Source organism: Harpia harpyja, chromosome 4 (genome assembly GCF_026419915.1).
Source record: "Harpia harpyja isolate bHarHar1 chromosome 4, bHarHar1 primary haplotype, whole genome shotgun sequence".
NCBI classification, from domain to species: Eukaryota; Metazoa; Chordata; class Aves; order Accipitriformes; family Accipitridae; genus Harpia; species Harpia harpyja.
Window position 1 is genome coordinate 64,811,929 of NC_068943.1, and position 17,414 is coordinate 64,829,342.

General features: G+C 42.7%; 1 protein-coding gene across 1 annotated transcript in view; it reads right to left on the reverse strand.

Annotated features, from left to right (window-relative positions):
- MAP3K5 (mitogen-activated protein kinase kinase kinase 5) overlaps positions 1–16,904 on the reverse strand; it is a 109,422-nt gene extending 92,518 nt beyond the window's left edge. The window contains exon 1 of the mRNA XM_052784456.1: positions 16,484–16,904. Coding sequence (XP_052640416.1) covers positions 16,484–16,886 — 403 coding nt within the window. The 5' untranslated portion in view covers positions 16,887–16,904. The remainder of the gene's footprint in view (positions 1–16,483) is intronic.
- Between the last annotated feature and the right edge of the window lie 510 nt (positions 16,905–17,414).

The following is a 17,414-nucleotide window of genomic DNA, read 5'->3' on the forward strand; positions in this document are numbered from 1 at the left end:
AGACAGGAGATAGTCCCTGATAAGAATCAGCAGTGACTCCAAGAACCAGCCAAGACCGACCTTGTGATTTGGACAAATGCCAAGGGACAACTGAGGCTGCGCAGGGACAGAAGGTTAAGAGTTCACTGTGAAGAAGACATACAGCCTTCATCTTCACGACCACCAGACGACCACCATAAGGAGGCACTGCGCAAGCGCAGTTGAAAGGAAACTATGGAAATGACTTCCTAGAGCTAATTATAATATGAAGCGGGGATAGGTAATGCCTATGTATAGGCGTATTGCGAAACTCTATGTATATGTAACACTTGACTGTATAAATTTAAAGTGAACTGCCAAAATCGGGCGCACACGACTTTGGTGGGACTACCCCCCGTGTTGCCCAGCGCTGAATGAACATACCTACTTTACAATCTCACCGATTGTGGAGTCTGTTTTCCGCACGTCACCAGTTTTTCCTGCAAGCTGTGATTCTAACCCAGCTTCTTAATTTAGGCACACAGTGCACGATCACTGAATGTTTGGAACTGCTGGCACAACAGCTTTATTAGAACCAGAACATCTTTTAAGTTCAGACAGACACAGATTCATCCAGGCTGCTTTATTCAGCTTAAGTTCATCTCCCTTTTACATACAAAAAGTTTGAAATTAATTTCAGAATTTAAGATCTGACTCTTTGCTTTAGCCAGTCAGAGCACAGATCACATAGCTACCCCTCATGTCTCATTCAAGCCTGTCAGGGTAAGAGTGAGAGTATCAGTAAAGGGGAGAGGAGATACATGCCTTGTTCTTATTGAGGAGGACAAAACTTTACACTAGTTGCTCTACCAAAATAACTGCGTGTGTGCACACAAGAAGTTACTTAGTATTTAAGTTCCTGGGTTTTCACACTCAAATTTCCTGAGAAGCAACTATTAATTTGCAAACCAATACAGAAAATACTACAAACCTAAAGTTACTACTGCTCACACTACCACACTATCTGCCACTAAGGCAGCACCGACTGCCCAGCCTCTCAAGTTAACTGCAATATGCATCCCACAACAGAAAACGGATATGACTCATCTGAGTTAAATTCTTAACGCTTGACATGATGGCTGCTAATTGCTGCAAAACGAGATTAAACAGGTCTGATAAGCAGGTCCACATTTGGCTTTGTCAATGGTAACTCCAGGTGGCCTGCGATAGCTATGATTTCATTCTCATTCAATTCAGTTTTACAGCAAAAAGAATAGCCTTGACTTACTGTTACCTGTCACTCTTTATACGACTACAGGAATACTCAAACTTTACTTCCAAAGGCAAACCATCTTTGCATACAATTCCAGTACCAAAAGCTGCTCTTGTTTTGTTACAGCACTGATTTAGAGTTACTGCAGTAGATTCTAATATCCAACCACCATGTAAGAGTTTTTAAAACTTCTCTTCTGATTTGATGTTAAGGATCATTCATAGGTGTTCTTGTCTTCTTAACAGAAATGAGTCATATCTAAATCACCAATGATCACAGCAGCAGCCCACCTGATCTAGCCAGCAGCTCACAAACTCAGGAAACCTGAGTTCTCTCCTCAGCTCTCGCTACAGCCTACTGCCACATCTCAGAGGCAAGTCACTTGACTCTCTATCCTGGTTTCACACTATCCTTAAAATGATGAGCTTGCTATTTGTTCACTTGATAAAGTGCTTTAGGATCTACAGATGAAATCCACAAGTAGACATATTACCCACAAACAGGAATGGCCAGCATCATAGCTGGTAGAAACAACTTCAAGATAAAACACCTGGAGCACTGTTGAATTTGAGTCTGAAGTATTTATATATGGACATTCACCAAGCTAGCATAGCACCTAACTCCATGTTTAGAAAAAAAAAAATTATTTTTCCAGTAGCAGTTTTTGAAACAGAACTAGCACCATAACTAAGTGTCTTGCATAGTGTCATATTTTTCAGTAAGAACAAGGACCAAAACAATAGGAATACAGTCAAACATTTAATTTGAGAAAATAAACTACAAACTAATCCATCACCTAGATCTCTTGAATCACAGCAGACAGCAAAAAGTCACGCTAACTAGTCCACAACTGAACCAAGGAAATGATACTAGAAGCAGCTTATGAATTCATCAATTCCAACTGGCTAAATCAGTGGTCCAAGAGAAAGTTTGATGACTGGCATAGGTTAATAGAGCCAAAATGGTAGGCAGGACCATTTACATATTTAACAGGCGATTTATTTAAACTTATATTTCTATTCCTTCTCTATGCTATGTACAGGTAAAAATGTTCTCATTCCAAATAATTTCTGGAATTCAATTAGTATTCCAAGTGGCCTGGTACCAAGTACCTAAAATAACTCAGTATGCAAGATCTAACTGCAAGATTCAACATAGACTTCAAGCTCCATTCAGGCTGAAGTGATGAAATGGTAAGATAACAGTCATTTATGCTAAAAACAGAATTCTTTTTTTCCTACAACAATTACTGATGTGAATAGGAAAGCTACACAGATGCAAGTCTTTAAATAATTGCCAGCAAAATAGATATTCAGCTTTACACAAACTAAATAACAGACACAGCTGGTAAGAAATGCATCTCAGTTTGCATTTCTACAGTATTAACACTTGAATTCTCATGCTTCAGCCTCTTCTTCAACTTCTAAAGAGGAGAAAGAGAATCATTTAGGATCAAGAAACACTTGATACACTGCAAAAAAAAAAAAAGTGACAACAGCTACCACCTTCTCACACATTCATTTTGAGCAGATTAACCACTCTTTCACTGAGGAATACCGAGATTTGTCCAAAAAATACCTGGATACAAAGACCAGCACATTAAACCACAAAACCTAGGAACCAATTTTGCCAGCATTGAACAAATCATTTACAATAGCATGAGTCCAAATTAAGCTCCTGAAAGTTCGTTTGTTTCTTTCTCAGTCAACCTTCTTCATTTTCTACACTGAAGGTTTTTCAGTATAACTACAATAATGCAGAACAGTTATATTATGCTGAATTAATCACTGAAAAATATTATATCTTTTATCAAAACAGGAATTGAGTCGTGCTCTCTCAGTTATGCCTTACAGTTGGACTGACAGTCCAAATGTACTAAAATGGAAAATTAAATTTTTACATCATATACAGTCATGACTTTTTGCATGTTACATGCAGATACAAAGGAACTGATGATCCATGCTGGAAAAGATGCACAAATGCTATACTTGCAACCTAGTTCTATAAGGTGTTTTTTGGAAAGATTCCTTTTCAACAGGCAGCACATATTAGCAGACTATTTGCTTGATGATTGTTGAGGCCTAAGACTTGCAATAGCTACCCGCTGCCCTTGATTCAGCTTAAGGGCTCCAAGAAAGACCGAATTTGGAAGCTAAGATAGCTGCTGGAATTGTGCCTTCGCAGATGCAGTATCTTTAACCCACCTCCCTGAATAGATATGGCACTGCAACTCTGCACATCCTCAGCTGTCAACACAAGCTTCAGATCTCTTCAAAGAAGCACGCTTGTTACACCTAAACTAGGAAACCAGTAAAGCAATGGCGATTGATCAAACATCCCCCAGGCCCCACTTGTGCATGAGGACCAAGTGGCCTGGAATGGCTTATACCCACCTTAAGTTCTCCTAGCATCAGGTTGCTGCCTTCAGACTGGCCACTGGAAATGCTACTGAGACTGTACTAGTTGGCCCAGGCCAAAACCATTAACAGCACAGGCAACTGAACTCTGGTATCCATGAATGCTCTCATTTGCTGGCAGAGGTGTAGCCACAAAATTTCAATTTGAGTGGCAAAAATCTTTGAACTTTCAGCTGATGAGATGTCCTGAAGTTTTTGTTCCAATGCAGAGCAAAACCCAAACAATGTTTTCAAACCTTCCCATAAACTGAAAGTTTCTGAAAAACATCAGGCTGAGAGCACAAACAGCTGGCACAGCCAACACAAAACACACTCCTTAGCCACCCTTACCGGAAGAGGAAAGGATATGAGGCAACCCACAACGAGACAGGATCAAGAATAACATGAAACCACACCTTTAGGCAATCTCAACTCAGGTTGCTGACGTCCTGCTTTTGGTCTGTCCTCTGGAACGTGTGCTCAGCTCAGAGAACTTACTCAACAGAAAGCTAACCAAAAAGAAATAAAGGGGTGAGTTAGCAAACAGGTTGGCTCCCTGACCTGCCTCATCACGTAACTCTCTGAACACTGAAAGCAGCACCAGGGAGAAGTGTGTTGGTCCTGTTTTTCATCCACTTAAGCTGCCATGGGACTGCACCTCAAAGGGATACAATATACTCGACTCTTCCAGCAGTACTACCTTTTGAGAGTAAGTGCATACAAAAATGGATTTTATGATCTTCTTATCCTACTTAGCACTACAGCTAGAGGTAGGCAGCAATATACTCTTAGCAGGAGGACAATTCTCTTTTCTGATATTGACAAGCATATTGCAGTAACTGTCACCTTACTTGTATTTATTTATTTATCAGCATTAAAGATTATGTGAAAATTTGCCATGCCAACTAGGCCTTTTAGTGTTGGAAGTCTGAGACAGTTCTACTGCAAAAGTACAGCTAGAAATTACTATGGCAGTAGCTCTAAATCAATAGCTTCAAATCATAATGGATAAGGAATAAATAATTTCTTATGAACTGAATTAAATCCTGAAGACAGGCAACTGCCAGTTTGCAACCAGTCACAGCATAAACTGAAATCCACTAAGGCTTGGAAAGTCTGCCTACCAGGAAATTTTTCCACTGGAGCTACTATTAAAGTACTTGAACAGCGAAGAAATAAATAGAGACAAAATATCAGGTTGTCAACACACTGATCATTCAAAGCAGAGACACTTCTGGGACACTGCAGAAAACAGACCAAAATGCAAGCAATTAAGCAAAAAAAGGGACTGGAAGTTTTCCAGCTACACACCCATCTGGCAGGATTTGCTACAGAAGCTCTTGCTTTAGTTTAGTCCATTTTCCTAGCACTTTTATTGCTTTTTGGCCTTCTTGCATCAGCTGGAAAAGGGAGATCATGGGTTCTGGTAACACAATTACTGGCAAGAATCCTTATTTTCTTGCTTCTTTTGTGGAGCACTTCTAGAATGCATACTTTTAACACTTTCTCCAATTTGCTCAAAATTATGAAATACACCCAAGTGTGTTGAGGTATTTAAACCAAGTTAAAACCACTTCACACTTAATGACCTCCACAAACTTCTGTTGTTATTAAGCCTCAAAGAAATAAGTGCATCCGAGTAAAGCTTCAATACAAGCTCATTGAGTGGCAGCTAAATCTGGCCCACGAGACACTTGAAAACTCATCTGCAAACAGAGAGTTCTGGTCAGAAACCAGAGACTGGTCCAGCAAAAAGCCACTAGCACAGCCAGGCTGGGCTGCATTGCGCATTCTTGACCCTGGACAGTGCTGCCCACGTTGTGCCCAGCCGAGGAGAAGGCTCGTCCAGAACCCAGCATACAGCATTTGTCCTCACCTCTAGCCCAGGCCAGAGGGCTTCCTCCCTCACGCTGAGGGGCTGAGGAAGTACTTTCACACCAGCTACAGACCTGGACTCAGCAATGCCATGTGAAGTTCAGACTTCACCACTGGAGATGGCCTTCTATGGCTGTAGTAAGTCAGGGTACCCATGTGCTGCCCTCAGTCTGTGAGAGCAAGTAGAAGGCGGGGAGGTAGAGGGAGTGGGAAAGAGTCCTCTGCTCACTCTTGATCTAGGGGTAGGAAAGAACATAATCCCTCAAGAACAGACCAGAAGCAGGCAGTGCTGCAAGATCCCAGCACTCCCTCAAAGGTAATGGCACTGGCCACATCAGTCTGCTCTCACGACAAGGGTAATGTCTTGTCTCCCCTCCTCCCTTTCGAGCTGCAGCACTAGGGAACATGCTCTTTCCCACCCGCTACCAGCACTCTTTCAAAAAAATAATAAATCCTCCTTTGTACAGCAATGCTATGACTGTACAGGATATTTTGGAAGTGCCACTTTCTTTCTTGTTTGCCCTGCAACCTCTCCTATGCCTCATATGCGCAACACTCACTATACCCAGAGTTGTTATTCCTGGTTAATAAATCAGGAAAATTCCCAAATTCAGTGACAACCCTGAAAGACATAAAAGGAATAAAAATCTCCAGCAGAAATAAAATGAAACTAGAACCACCAAGGTTTTGAGTTATACAGTCTCAAAATAAAATAAAAAAAATCCAAATCTTTAAGAAGTTCTGTTCCTCTCCTAATTAACATACACTCATAAAAACCAGTTGTGGAAGGTAGAGTCACATGGGCTTAACAGTCTTGAAATGTAAATAAGATACAAATACTGAATTAATTAATCAGGGAAGTTTACCTCCTGAAATAAGTTCCATCATCATAAGCAAAAAAAAAAAGTTTCTGCACAGCAGTTTGCACGATTTGCAAGGTCACTGAAAACCCCCATAAGAGACTACACATTAAAAGGACTCCAAGTATCATATGAAGTGTATTTATTATTATATGAAGTACCAGTGGAGTTCAGCTCTGCAGAAAACAAAAATTGAAACTGACCTCAAGGAAACAGAAGTGTAAATAAACTGAAGTCCTGTTTACATACACAGGTAACAACAACTTCTTTTTTAGTGAAGGTGATTGGGACAGTGTCACTGAGCCTTTTGCAATTGCACTTGACCCAGGAATGGTGACAGAGTTTGGAACTGACCAAACTCTGCTCCCAAGGAGACTTGGAAGGATTCTCAGTTCTTCACACCAACTGGCAAAAACTTCTAATTTCCAACTGCGATCTGGAAGACAACATTACGTTTGGGAGGCAAGTAGCTTCTGCCCTTCTCCACAGATGCTGCACGTCACTTCCACTGATGGCATGAGCTGCAAGGAGCAAGTGAAGACAGGATGCAGCACACAACCAAAAACCTGGCTTTCACCATCATGCCACGTTATTGCTGGCACATGGAAGCAGAACCGGTGGAGGGCATACATACATTCAAAAGCATGCATAGCTGTAAAAATCATACTGAAGGTGGAGCAGCGGAAGTAGGAGCTTTTAATCTTATGGGTGTGCCGCTATGGTGGAGTTAAATGAAGCACTCTGTTACCGTATCAACATAACTGAATAAATTTATCCAAAGCAGGAGAGGCCCCACTTCAGAACCATAAGTGAATACCGACAGCAGTACAAGCATTCCTTTCTTCTTGGTACATCACTGAGTCTTCCTTGTTCACACCCAGGGCTTTCTGTGCTATGGTCAGATGACTGACTTAGGCACTCCTGCACATCGCAGCACACACTTCTGTTGGAAGCACGAAGTCCATGGGAAGGCGCTGGAGGACTTTCAGCTCTTGATAATTACTTAACCTGCACCTTCACGCTTCAGAGACTGCAGGTTTCAGTCTATATTCCCTAGTAAGCCAGAAAAACTGTACTGAAAGCACTATTATACCTGTACCAGACAGGTATTGTGTAAAGGGGAAGATGAGATAAAACTCTCTGCAAGAGTTATGGACAACTCTTGCATGAAAACATCACTGAAAAGCTGTCTTCACCACTGAAAGCACCAGCTGGTTACTCACCCAGAGTGCACACTCTGCAAGAGACATCCACTGATGCCATCAGCAAGCAAGTCCCAGAGCAACTCATTTACTTTATTACAGTAAGGGAGAAATGCAAAGCTGAATTTTTACAAGGGTATCTAGTTCCTAAATCAAAACGTATGTTTCTTGTGGGATTTGAAAGAGTGCAGATTCCCACTGACTTCAAATGAGTCAGTCTGTGGGAAATCTTTAAACCCCATGCTGCAACTGAATGCATCCCAAAGGTTATGAATAAAGGCAGACATGATTTAGAAGAGAATTCAACATGCCGTTGTTAGTAGCTGATCAGCAGCTCTTCATAACTGAAAGAAGGATTGTATCTGCTCCAGTCAAGGAATAAATTTGGTCTCAGGGAAAAAAAAGTAATATACTGTTGTGGTTTAACCCCAGCCAGCAACTAAACACCACGCAGCCGCTCACTCACTCCCCCCCACCCAGTGGGATGGGGGAGAAAATCAGGAAAAGAAGCAAAACCCGTGGGTTGAGATAAGAACGGTTTAATAGAACAGAAGAAACTAATAATGATAACACTAATAAAATGACAACAGTAATAATGAAAGGATTGGAATGTACAAATGATGCACAGTGCAATTGCTCACCACCCGCCGACCAACACCCAGCCAGTCCCCTGAGCGGCGATTCCCTGCCCCCCACTTCCCAGTTCCTATACTAGATGGGACGTCACATGGTATGGAATACACCGTTGGCCAGTTTGGGTCAGGTGCCCTGGCTGTGTCCTGTGCCAACTTCTTGTGCCCCTCCAGCTTTCTCACTGGCTGGGCATGAGAAGCTGAAAAATCCTTGACTTTAGTCTAAACACTACTGAGCAACAACTGAAAACATCAGTGTTATCAACATTCTTCGCATACTGAACTCAAAACATAGCACTGTACCAGCTACTAGGAAGACAGTTAACTCTATCCCAGCTGAAACCAGGACATATACACTAAAAAGAAGCAGCCTGTGCTTGTGTGTCAAGCTCAGCCTGAGGTTCATTCTCACTTGGAATACAAACAATTACAAACTTCTTACAGAAATCTACCCATCAGTGATTACCAGAAAATTCCCCCAGTTGTCAAAACAGATTCTGCTGTCATCTGCCACACACACATTCTGCTGTAGAAGACTGACTGCTTCATATGTTTATCTCATTCTAACAAATGCTGTACTTCTAAGTACATCTGTATCGCTGAATATAAACCCCCAGAGAAGCCATACAAAATAAGCAGCAGGAGACAACCGTGGACAGTGGATGTTCGGCGACAATCTAAAGCAAGGAGCCTATGATGAAAGGTGGCAGTCCCAGCAATAACTTCCATTTTATTAATCACAAATGTGCAAAATCCATATCATTGTTGAGCCACTGAGTTTGAGTTTCTTTGGGTATAACTTACAACTTGCAGGTTCTGTATGCATACAAATACAACAGTTCTAAGTAGTGACTGCTCCAAAGGGCTGGGGAAAAAAAAAAGGAACAAGTTTTAAATGACCAGCATCACAGAATACACTTAAAACTCAGCTTTTCTCTACTGAGAGATGAAAGAAAATGAACTGCCATAGAACTGAAACTTGCACTTGCTTAACTTAGTTTTATTTAAGACCATAACAGACTGGAAAATTTACTAAGGATAATGGTGCTAAACGATGTATTAAGGCCTCTTCTACTTTTCACTTAACCCTTTAGGCTTTAACATAATTTGTTTCACTCTGTTGTCACTTGCTACATTTACAGCTTTTTGTATCCTCCTTCTTTACTTTAGAAAATGACTAAAAAGAGAAGTCAAATTCTTATCACAGCTGCGGTAAATTCAGGAGTCATTTCTGTATGACACATCCTGTTCAGAGCTACAGAAGTACAAACTGCAGAAAAATCAGTCACAGGCTTTCTTCTGCATTACTCTCAAAAAGCATTTATCTAGCTCCATTCAGTGCTTTCTCCACTGGGGAATATACTTTCATGATGTCTGCTCTTACAGATGCCTCACAATGAGTTTTACATCTCTACTGTATTTTAAGAGACCTTAATAATTTCATAATCTGCATTTCTCCCACCACTTCAAACACTATGCAGCACACAATATTTGAAAACTAGCTCTAACACCCTGATGCACTTAACAGAGAAAGTAGCATTTCAAAAGCCTGTAACTTCTAATAATCCAACAAAAGCCTCGATGTGGACTGTCTATCCAGGTGTCTCACTGATATCACTGGGAGATCTAGTAAATAAGCACTGTTAAGAGCATACCCTTAATATTATTTACATTATAGCAATAGCTGGAAATTCACTCTAGGATCATGCTTCTGAGCCCAGAACACCCATGCTAGATGCTGTGCAAGCCTTTCAGCTGGGGGAGAGGCCCCAGGAAGCCCTTGCTGCACAGCAGAGCTACAAACTGCTAGGACAGGCCAGTGACTAAGTTTGAAAGAGAAGCCAGGTCTCACAGCCCACATACCTCCACTCCATATATGCCCTCCATGCATCTGCTGCGCTCTTCCTCCTTCATACAGAAACTGATGGGATACTAGTCTTCCAGTCACCTATTGACAGGTAGCCTGATGGAAGTTATGCATACAGTACCAATATTGGAATCTGGTTATAAAATTTACAGCTGGTCCAGCAACGGAAGTATTTGTGAATATGTTGTTTCAAATCCAATAATTTCTTCATAAATTCAGAAGTTCTTCACTAGCACTAACTATGAACAGACAAAAGAAACTTTATATCAGGATTATATTTTTTTTTCCAGACTCATCATCATCATTTTTGTTGTAGATATAGATCACATTCAGGTGCTTCAGAATGAAATATTGTTTTACGTTGACAACATGCCGTGCATTTGTTTTAGGTTTCTAATGCTGCCTTCTAACAGAGTCCAGAATCAATATCCAGAGTCAAAAGGAGCTTTATAACGCACCCCATTTAAATGTTACAATATACACTAAGCAGACACAAAGATTCTGTACTCATAACACCTCGCATCCCTGACACATCTATCTTGAGAGTATGGCTATAATGATCAACTCTATTCTGCACACCATCTGCATTATTAAATTACTTAGCATTTCTTGCTCCAACTCATCACTTGCAACATAGTGCTGCTGAAATGCAAAGCTCTTTCAACATGAGTTCCACTGACAGTAGGACTAAACTTTTTTTTTTCTTAGTAGTTTCCCTTGACTCTGAAGTTGGACAAGAATAATGCATCAGGATAATTTCTTCTGCTATGTTAATGAGAACTATCATTTGGAACAGGGATTCTCCAGTCATGATGCTATAGAAACAATAGTGATGATTCAGCAGCACCTGGGGAAATGGCAGGGGACAGGGGGGTGGTTGTCAAAAAAGTAAAATAAGTCATGTGTGCAAGTGCTCCATAATCATGGAAAGCATGTGCAGTATTTCAAGTGTCTGACAAAACTCCATTAGTGAAATGAAAAAAAAAAAAATCAGGAAGTACAGAGAAAAAGGTGGTGAAAACCTCCTAATCATTCTGAGGGACAATATGGAATAAAGCTTGCAGTTACTCTCTCTCTGGTAGTGGGTTTTTCCTGCTACAAATGGCTAATATGGTAGGAAGTATGCCACTTCTTACCATGGAAAACATTCACGTCAACTGCTAGGGTCAAGAACATCAGTTTTGAAAAGAACATCACCTCTTTTGGGTTTAAGAGAAGAGTCTTCATTAGTGTGTCACAATCACAGAAAGTCCAGGAAACTTATATAAAGGCATAAATCACTTAAAAAAAATTTAGCATCATAGAATTTAGCATATTTAGAGAAAAATAGGAAGAAACTGCAAGAATACAGTTGAGCCCTGGTACTGCTTTACTGCATTTCTGTGCCTCTAAATGTTTATAAATGCACAATCCATAAATGTTCTGTAAAGTCTGCAGAAACAATTTAGGTGTAGACCATCTTCCAAACAAAGTTCACTTTCCACACAAATGACTGTACTGGCTCTCTGAAGATTTTGTCACTTTGTATGCCAAGATTCTCCCCAAGTACATTGCACAATATGTTTCTAAGCCCAGTAAGCCGACACTGACAATTTCTAGCCCAAGCCTGCATGAATTCTAAAAGCAATGATGCTGAATTCTAGAAACTATGATAAGAGGCTAAACCCATTTTATTATCTGTTATTCGATGAACTCTATTTTAGTCAATCATAGCTGTTATGGGCAATTCCCTCAATAGCCCCACACAACAGTGTTAGTACAAAATAATATCGTAAGGGCCATTCATTCATAAAACTTGAGCATAAGAAGCTGAAGAAAAGCAGCTTCCCTAGTATAACACAGCTTTGAAGTTACAAGGAAGATTTGTACGACAAGCACATCAATCAAGCTGTTTAGCTTCAAAACCACCCTAAAACAAGTGACTGGACAGATTAGAGAACCCAGAGCCTCCTCAGTCACGGACCGTGGGATCTTTCTTATCTTCTATTGGTCCCTCTGAGCTTGTACACAAAAGTCAGAATGCTTGATACTGTGCTTCTGACAAGTTACCATTCTTTCAAAAAATTAATTTTGTTCTGTATCTTAATCTTGCAAGGCAGGCAAGCAGGAGGAACACACACCTGAAAATACTAATACAAGTGATCCCTCTATCCATGCATTTAAGTCAACAGAAGTTTCTCCAAAAGACAGTGCAAGGTACTCCAGAATAAGACAGATTTCTGATAAGGTGTATCTCTCCTCAAATATGAGATTACTAACTTCTTCAAGAAGAAAGAGCACAACTTTCACCTTTACAGTACTGTACTCTACAGGTTGTTCAAAAAACCTCTCTTTATTAGTTATCCTGGTTTTGACACTTGTACACCACTTGTCTTGCTAGTCAACTGAACACTCACCCCTAACTTACCCTGCCCTTTAAAATCAATACAATTTAAAAGTAAATGCCAGATTACAAGCCAAATGAGGTATTTCTTTAATCGACAAAAATCTGCCTAATCCTAAAAGCCTGTGTGAAGAAATTAGCTTGACTTAGAGCACCTCCTTCCCATGAAGAGCTGACCCAGATTACTGATTCATGGTATTTTCTTCTTTTACAGTACTTCTACCTTTTTTCTTTTTCTAAAACACTCACTTCAGATAGTCCTTAATGCATTTGTGTAATACAAAATGACCATGTAAAGATCTGCACAGAAAGCAAATCATCCTAATTTCAATTGCCTAAAAAAAGATGGGAAAGAAAAAATATGAATGCTTACCTAAGACAGACACACTCTTGTGTGCCTATTCTCATTTATGGCTCAGTTTTCAAAAGGAACTGAACAATTAAAGAAAAAAAAAATCAACAGGATATGCAGATCTGGTCATTATAATGTAGAGAAAATACCATTTAATTACAAATATCAATGGTTACAGTAACTTCTAAAACACCATGAGTATCTACTGCATTGTAGAAAGGTTTCCCTGCTACATTTTGGCATATCTCTAATTGCCTGACTCTTTAAACATTCCTGAACTGTTTAGAAATTAAGCTGAATTTGAGACCTGCAAATCACCTGCAGCAGCTTAATACAACTGGAGGAAAAAAAAAAAAAAAAAAGAAAAACTCTAAGTACCCTCTTCATGAAGGAAAAAAGCCTTGAGACAGCTGATCAAACTCAGATACATCGAGTTTTGCAAGAAGTCGGACTAGATTTTCCTCTCCTCACCTTACTATCTCTTTAGATGGAGGAAAGTGTGATAAATGTCGAAACCTCTATTTCTGTCAGACACAATTCCAAGAGTTTCTAGGGCTGATTTGACAATTGCTTCTCAAGATGCTTTTTTTTTTTTTTTGCTGAAATCAAGCAGAATTTAAACGATGCAAGCAGAACTGCTAGAATAGGCTCATTCTTAGTATTTGGTGCTTGAATGGTTCAATTATACATAGCTGAGACCTACTCACTACTCATAAGCATTGCTAATTATGCCTCAGCATTTAAGGACCATCAGTTGACTGAAGCTGGCAGAAGAAGATTATTAGGAGGCTAATCCACATTTAGAGTGGATGATGAGTATTTACATCTGCGATTAGATTTAATACTCCTTGAAGTTCTCTTTGAAGCAGTGAAAGGCATGGAGTGAACCTACATCAGAGATCAGCAAGAGTTCAGACTGTTATACAAAGCAAAAATAAGATATTAAAAAGGGAAGACTTGATAATAGACAGATACATTATACTGTAGCTCTTCCCCGCCGTCAAATCACTGTTGATTTATATGCATTACAAGAGTTTAGAGGTTTATTATTTCATTCAAACAGTTATAAGCTTGATTTTCCAAACCTTCATGAAATCACATCACTCATTATTCTTGTAACTTAGTTGGCCTTTACACAGAGTCCAGTGAGACTTGGTAACTTGAATAAGACCAATTAACCATTAGTTAATTTGAAAGTACTTTTACTGCTAAATTCTTATTTGACATTCGGTCATGCTGTACGATGTTCATACACTATATTTAAATCATGTAGTGTGCAGACATTCTTTATCAAAATTACTAATACCATCTTTGATCACTAAAAGCATACAGCAAGAGAGAAGACAAGAAGGGGAATAGGGAAGGAGTGTAGGTCACCTATAAAAGCCTCCCTCCCCACCCCATTCAAGCAGTTAAAAAAAAAAAAAAATCTATGCAATAGTTACACCCTCCATAACCATCTTGGTTTTGTTCCCTACGCTGCTCCCCATTTGCATTCTTCAGCTTACACAGTTTCTACTCTTTAATGCTGTTCTGTTCCTAACCTGAAAGCCATTGTTTTGCTAGCTTGAAGTTTCTGGAGAACAGCTAGTTCTTGAAAATATAGAAAGAGAGTGTAAAAAATGCAACAGGAACAAACAAACAAGTATGAAAACTCACAGATCCTTCTAGACCTAAGTTCAGCCTCAGAGTCAGCAGCACAACACAGTTTTGGGATCACAGCTGGTTTATGACTCGTCAGCTCGGACAGTACAGCATATATGTGGAACAGACACAAACTTCTACATCCAACTCTCTTTAGTCCAAGAGCTGGATGCGATGAACTCTCCTACTTCTTTACATGTTTACAGGCTTTGCTACTAAAAACCAGCAAAGTATTTTTTCCTGTTTTGCAATACTTTGATTAAATTCCCACAGCCAAATAGTACTGAAAGAAAAAGTAATGTTTTCACATTTACACAGTTTGCTCAAAAGCCATTAAAATAAGAAAACTATATTACATAAGTGTGCAGTTATGTAGCACTATATGCCAGACGCCTACTGCCAGAATTAAAAGGGGCCCACTTCAAGTCAAGTCTCCCATTACAAGAAAAGCCTCTGTGAACCACCGAGACCCCGCCTATTGCACAGCTCAGAGTCTAAAAATTAACCAACATAAGAAGCACAAAAACATCACGGCTAATTCAACTCCGTGAGCCTCACTACGTGACAGCTTCCACAACAGAACCAAAAGTGACTCAGGTTTCACCTGCCCTGGAATGAAGAGGGTGCTTGAAATTTCAAATCTCTCTTATCTTTATGTGGAGAGTATAGGATCTATAATGAAGCTCTGTGGCCTTCCTGTTTCCACCCGTGAGGACAGCTCCTCTGACTTTTGAGAATGTTACCTCTAACGACACAGCTCTGCAAGAGGCACAAGGAATAAGCTGCGACTGCATGCTTCAGAATCGCCCACCTCACTGAACTGAAAGCAGCAGTCCATGAGGCAAAGCTTGCAGAGTTTCAGAGATGACACACATATGCATGTCCATGCCAAAGAGTCTTCTGTGGAAACTGGCTACAATACCACCAGGTTGGTTTGTTTTGGGGTGGGTTTTTTTTTTTCCCTTTCTCTTCCCCCCCCCTCCCCAGGAGAGGTGGAAACTACAATATCAGCCAAAACTTTTTAAATGCTTATTTTTGCATGTATTCGCATATGCAAAAACCATACCACACAATAAGCTTAAAATTGTAGGTCAGGTCAATCTCCTGCTTCTGATTTTTTTAAGACAAAAAGACATTAATGCAGAACTATAATTTTAGTTGTATGAAGCCTTTACAAATCTAGTAAGCAGGCTTTTTTTATTCTATGTTCACGCCATATATCTGTCAATAACATAAAAAAGGCGGGGCAGTTTTTGTTATTATTAAAAATGGGGCCGAGTAAATCGTAACACACAGCCTCGGGTCACCACACCTTCAAATAAAGGTGTTACAATTTTATCGCTGATAAAGCTGGCAAACCGGGGTGAGAGGATGCTGCACAGGCTATTCTCGCCAACTAACCGGATCGGTGCGCGTAGCTCTTTGTTCAAGCCCATCCACCACCAATATTTTATGCAACCAATATCAGAAGCACAAACTTCCAAGCACACACGGCACGTCCCAGATACTGTGTCTGCACAAAGAAATTGTTGAGCTACACGGCTGGTGCCAAATATGCTTCTCAAAGCTCCCGGGGCCTCGCAGCTCCTGCCTGCTTCAGCCAGAGCTCAGCGTGTTAGTAAAAACGTGCACCCCTGCACTCTGTTGGGAGACTGGAAGACAACAGCCAGGTCACGTTTAACCCACAGGTAAAAATCACAAGTGCTGATTCACAGCACGCTTGCTGACAGAGAGTTTCTTCTCTAAAACACATCAGTGCGGGGGGGACGGGACGGGACACGACAAAAACAGGCTCTGACGCACTTTTGTCTCTCCACGTAACCGCCGTGGCCGCCCGAAGGGTGTCACCGAAGCCCGGGGGCACCGCGGGGCTCAGCCCCCGGCGGGCTCCGCGGCCGGAGCTGACCCCGCAGCGGGGGAGGGCCACGCCTGCTCCCGCCGCCCCGCGGTGAACCCAGGGCAGCCCGGGCCAGGGAGGTGACGGCGGGCCCGGGCCGAGCCGCTGCCGCGGCGGCTCTCAGCCCCGGCGGGCCGCTCTCACCTGCGTTGTAGAAGCGGTCCAGCACCGCCGTCTCGCCGAAGTCCAGCTTGCCGAAGTGCAGGGTCTCCAGCGCGGCCCCCACCACCTCGCACGCCTCCCGCAGGCTCTGCAGGGCGCCGCTCTCCGCCGCCAGCAGCGGCCCCTGGCTCGCCTCGTTGATCACGTAGGTGACGGCGGTCCGCCTGCCGCCACTCTTGGCCCGCGCCGCGATGCCCGGGGCGGCGGCGGCGCCGTCCTCAGCCCAGAGGGTGCCGGGCGGCGGCGCGGCCAAGTCGGGCAGGAGGCTGCGGGCGCCGGCGTCGGCCCCTTGCGCCCGCCTGCCGAGCGCCTCCTCGCAGGGGGGGCCGCCGCCGGGAGGGCTGGGCACCGGCAAGCTGATGATCCCCTCGCTGCAGTCACTCATCCCGACGGAGGAGCAGCCGCCGCTGCGCCGCGTCCCCGGCTCTGCTGCGCTGGCCGGGGTTAGGCGGATGCCATGCCGCACCGCCTGCCCCGGAACGGTCCCGCCGAGCTGCTGGAGGGAAGAGGCGGCCGGGCTGAAGCGAGGGGCTCCCCCGCGGGCGCTAGCGAAGGCTGCCGGAGGCGGGCAGACGAGCACAGCCTCCTTCGGTGTCTGCCGCCAGCACCATGACGCGCCGCTCCCTTCTCCCCCGCACCTGCAGGGACTACCCGGCGAGCCGACCCCCGGCAGCCCGACCTCCTTCTCCTGCCGCCCGCAGGACCTCGCTCTTCCTCCGGGCGAAATTACTCGGTCGCGGGGGGAGGAACCACTTGTAGGATCGCTCTTCGCCTCCCCTGCTTTCGCCGAGCGACAGCTGCCAACCTACTGGCGGCACGGGCTGAGGCGGCCCCAGCGCCGGGCGCCTCCCTCCGACCCCGCCTCCGGGCAGGAATAACCTCCCCCCGCCCCTTCCCGCCTCTTCCCGCCTTA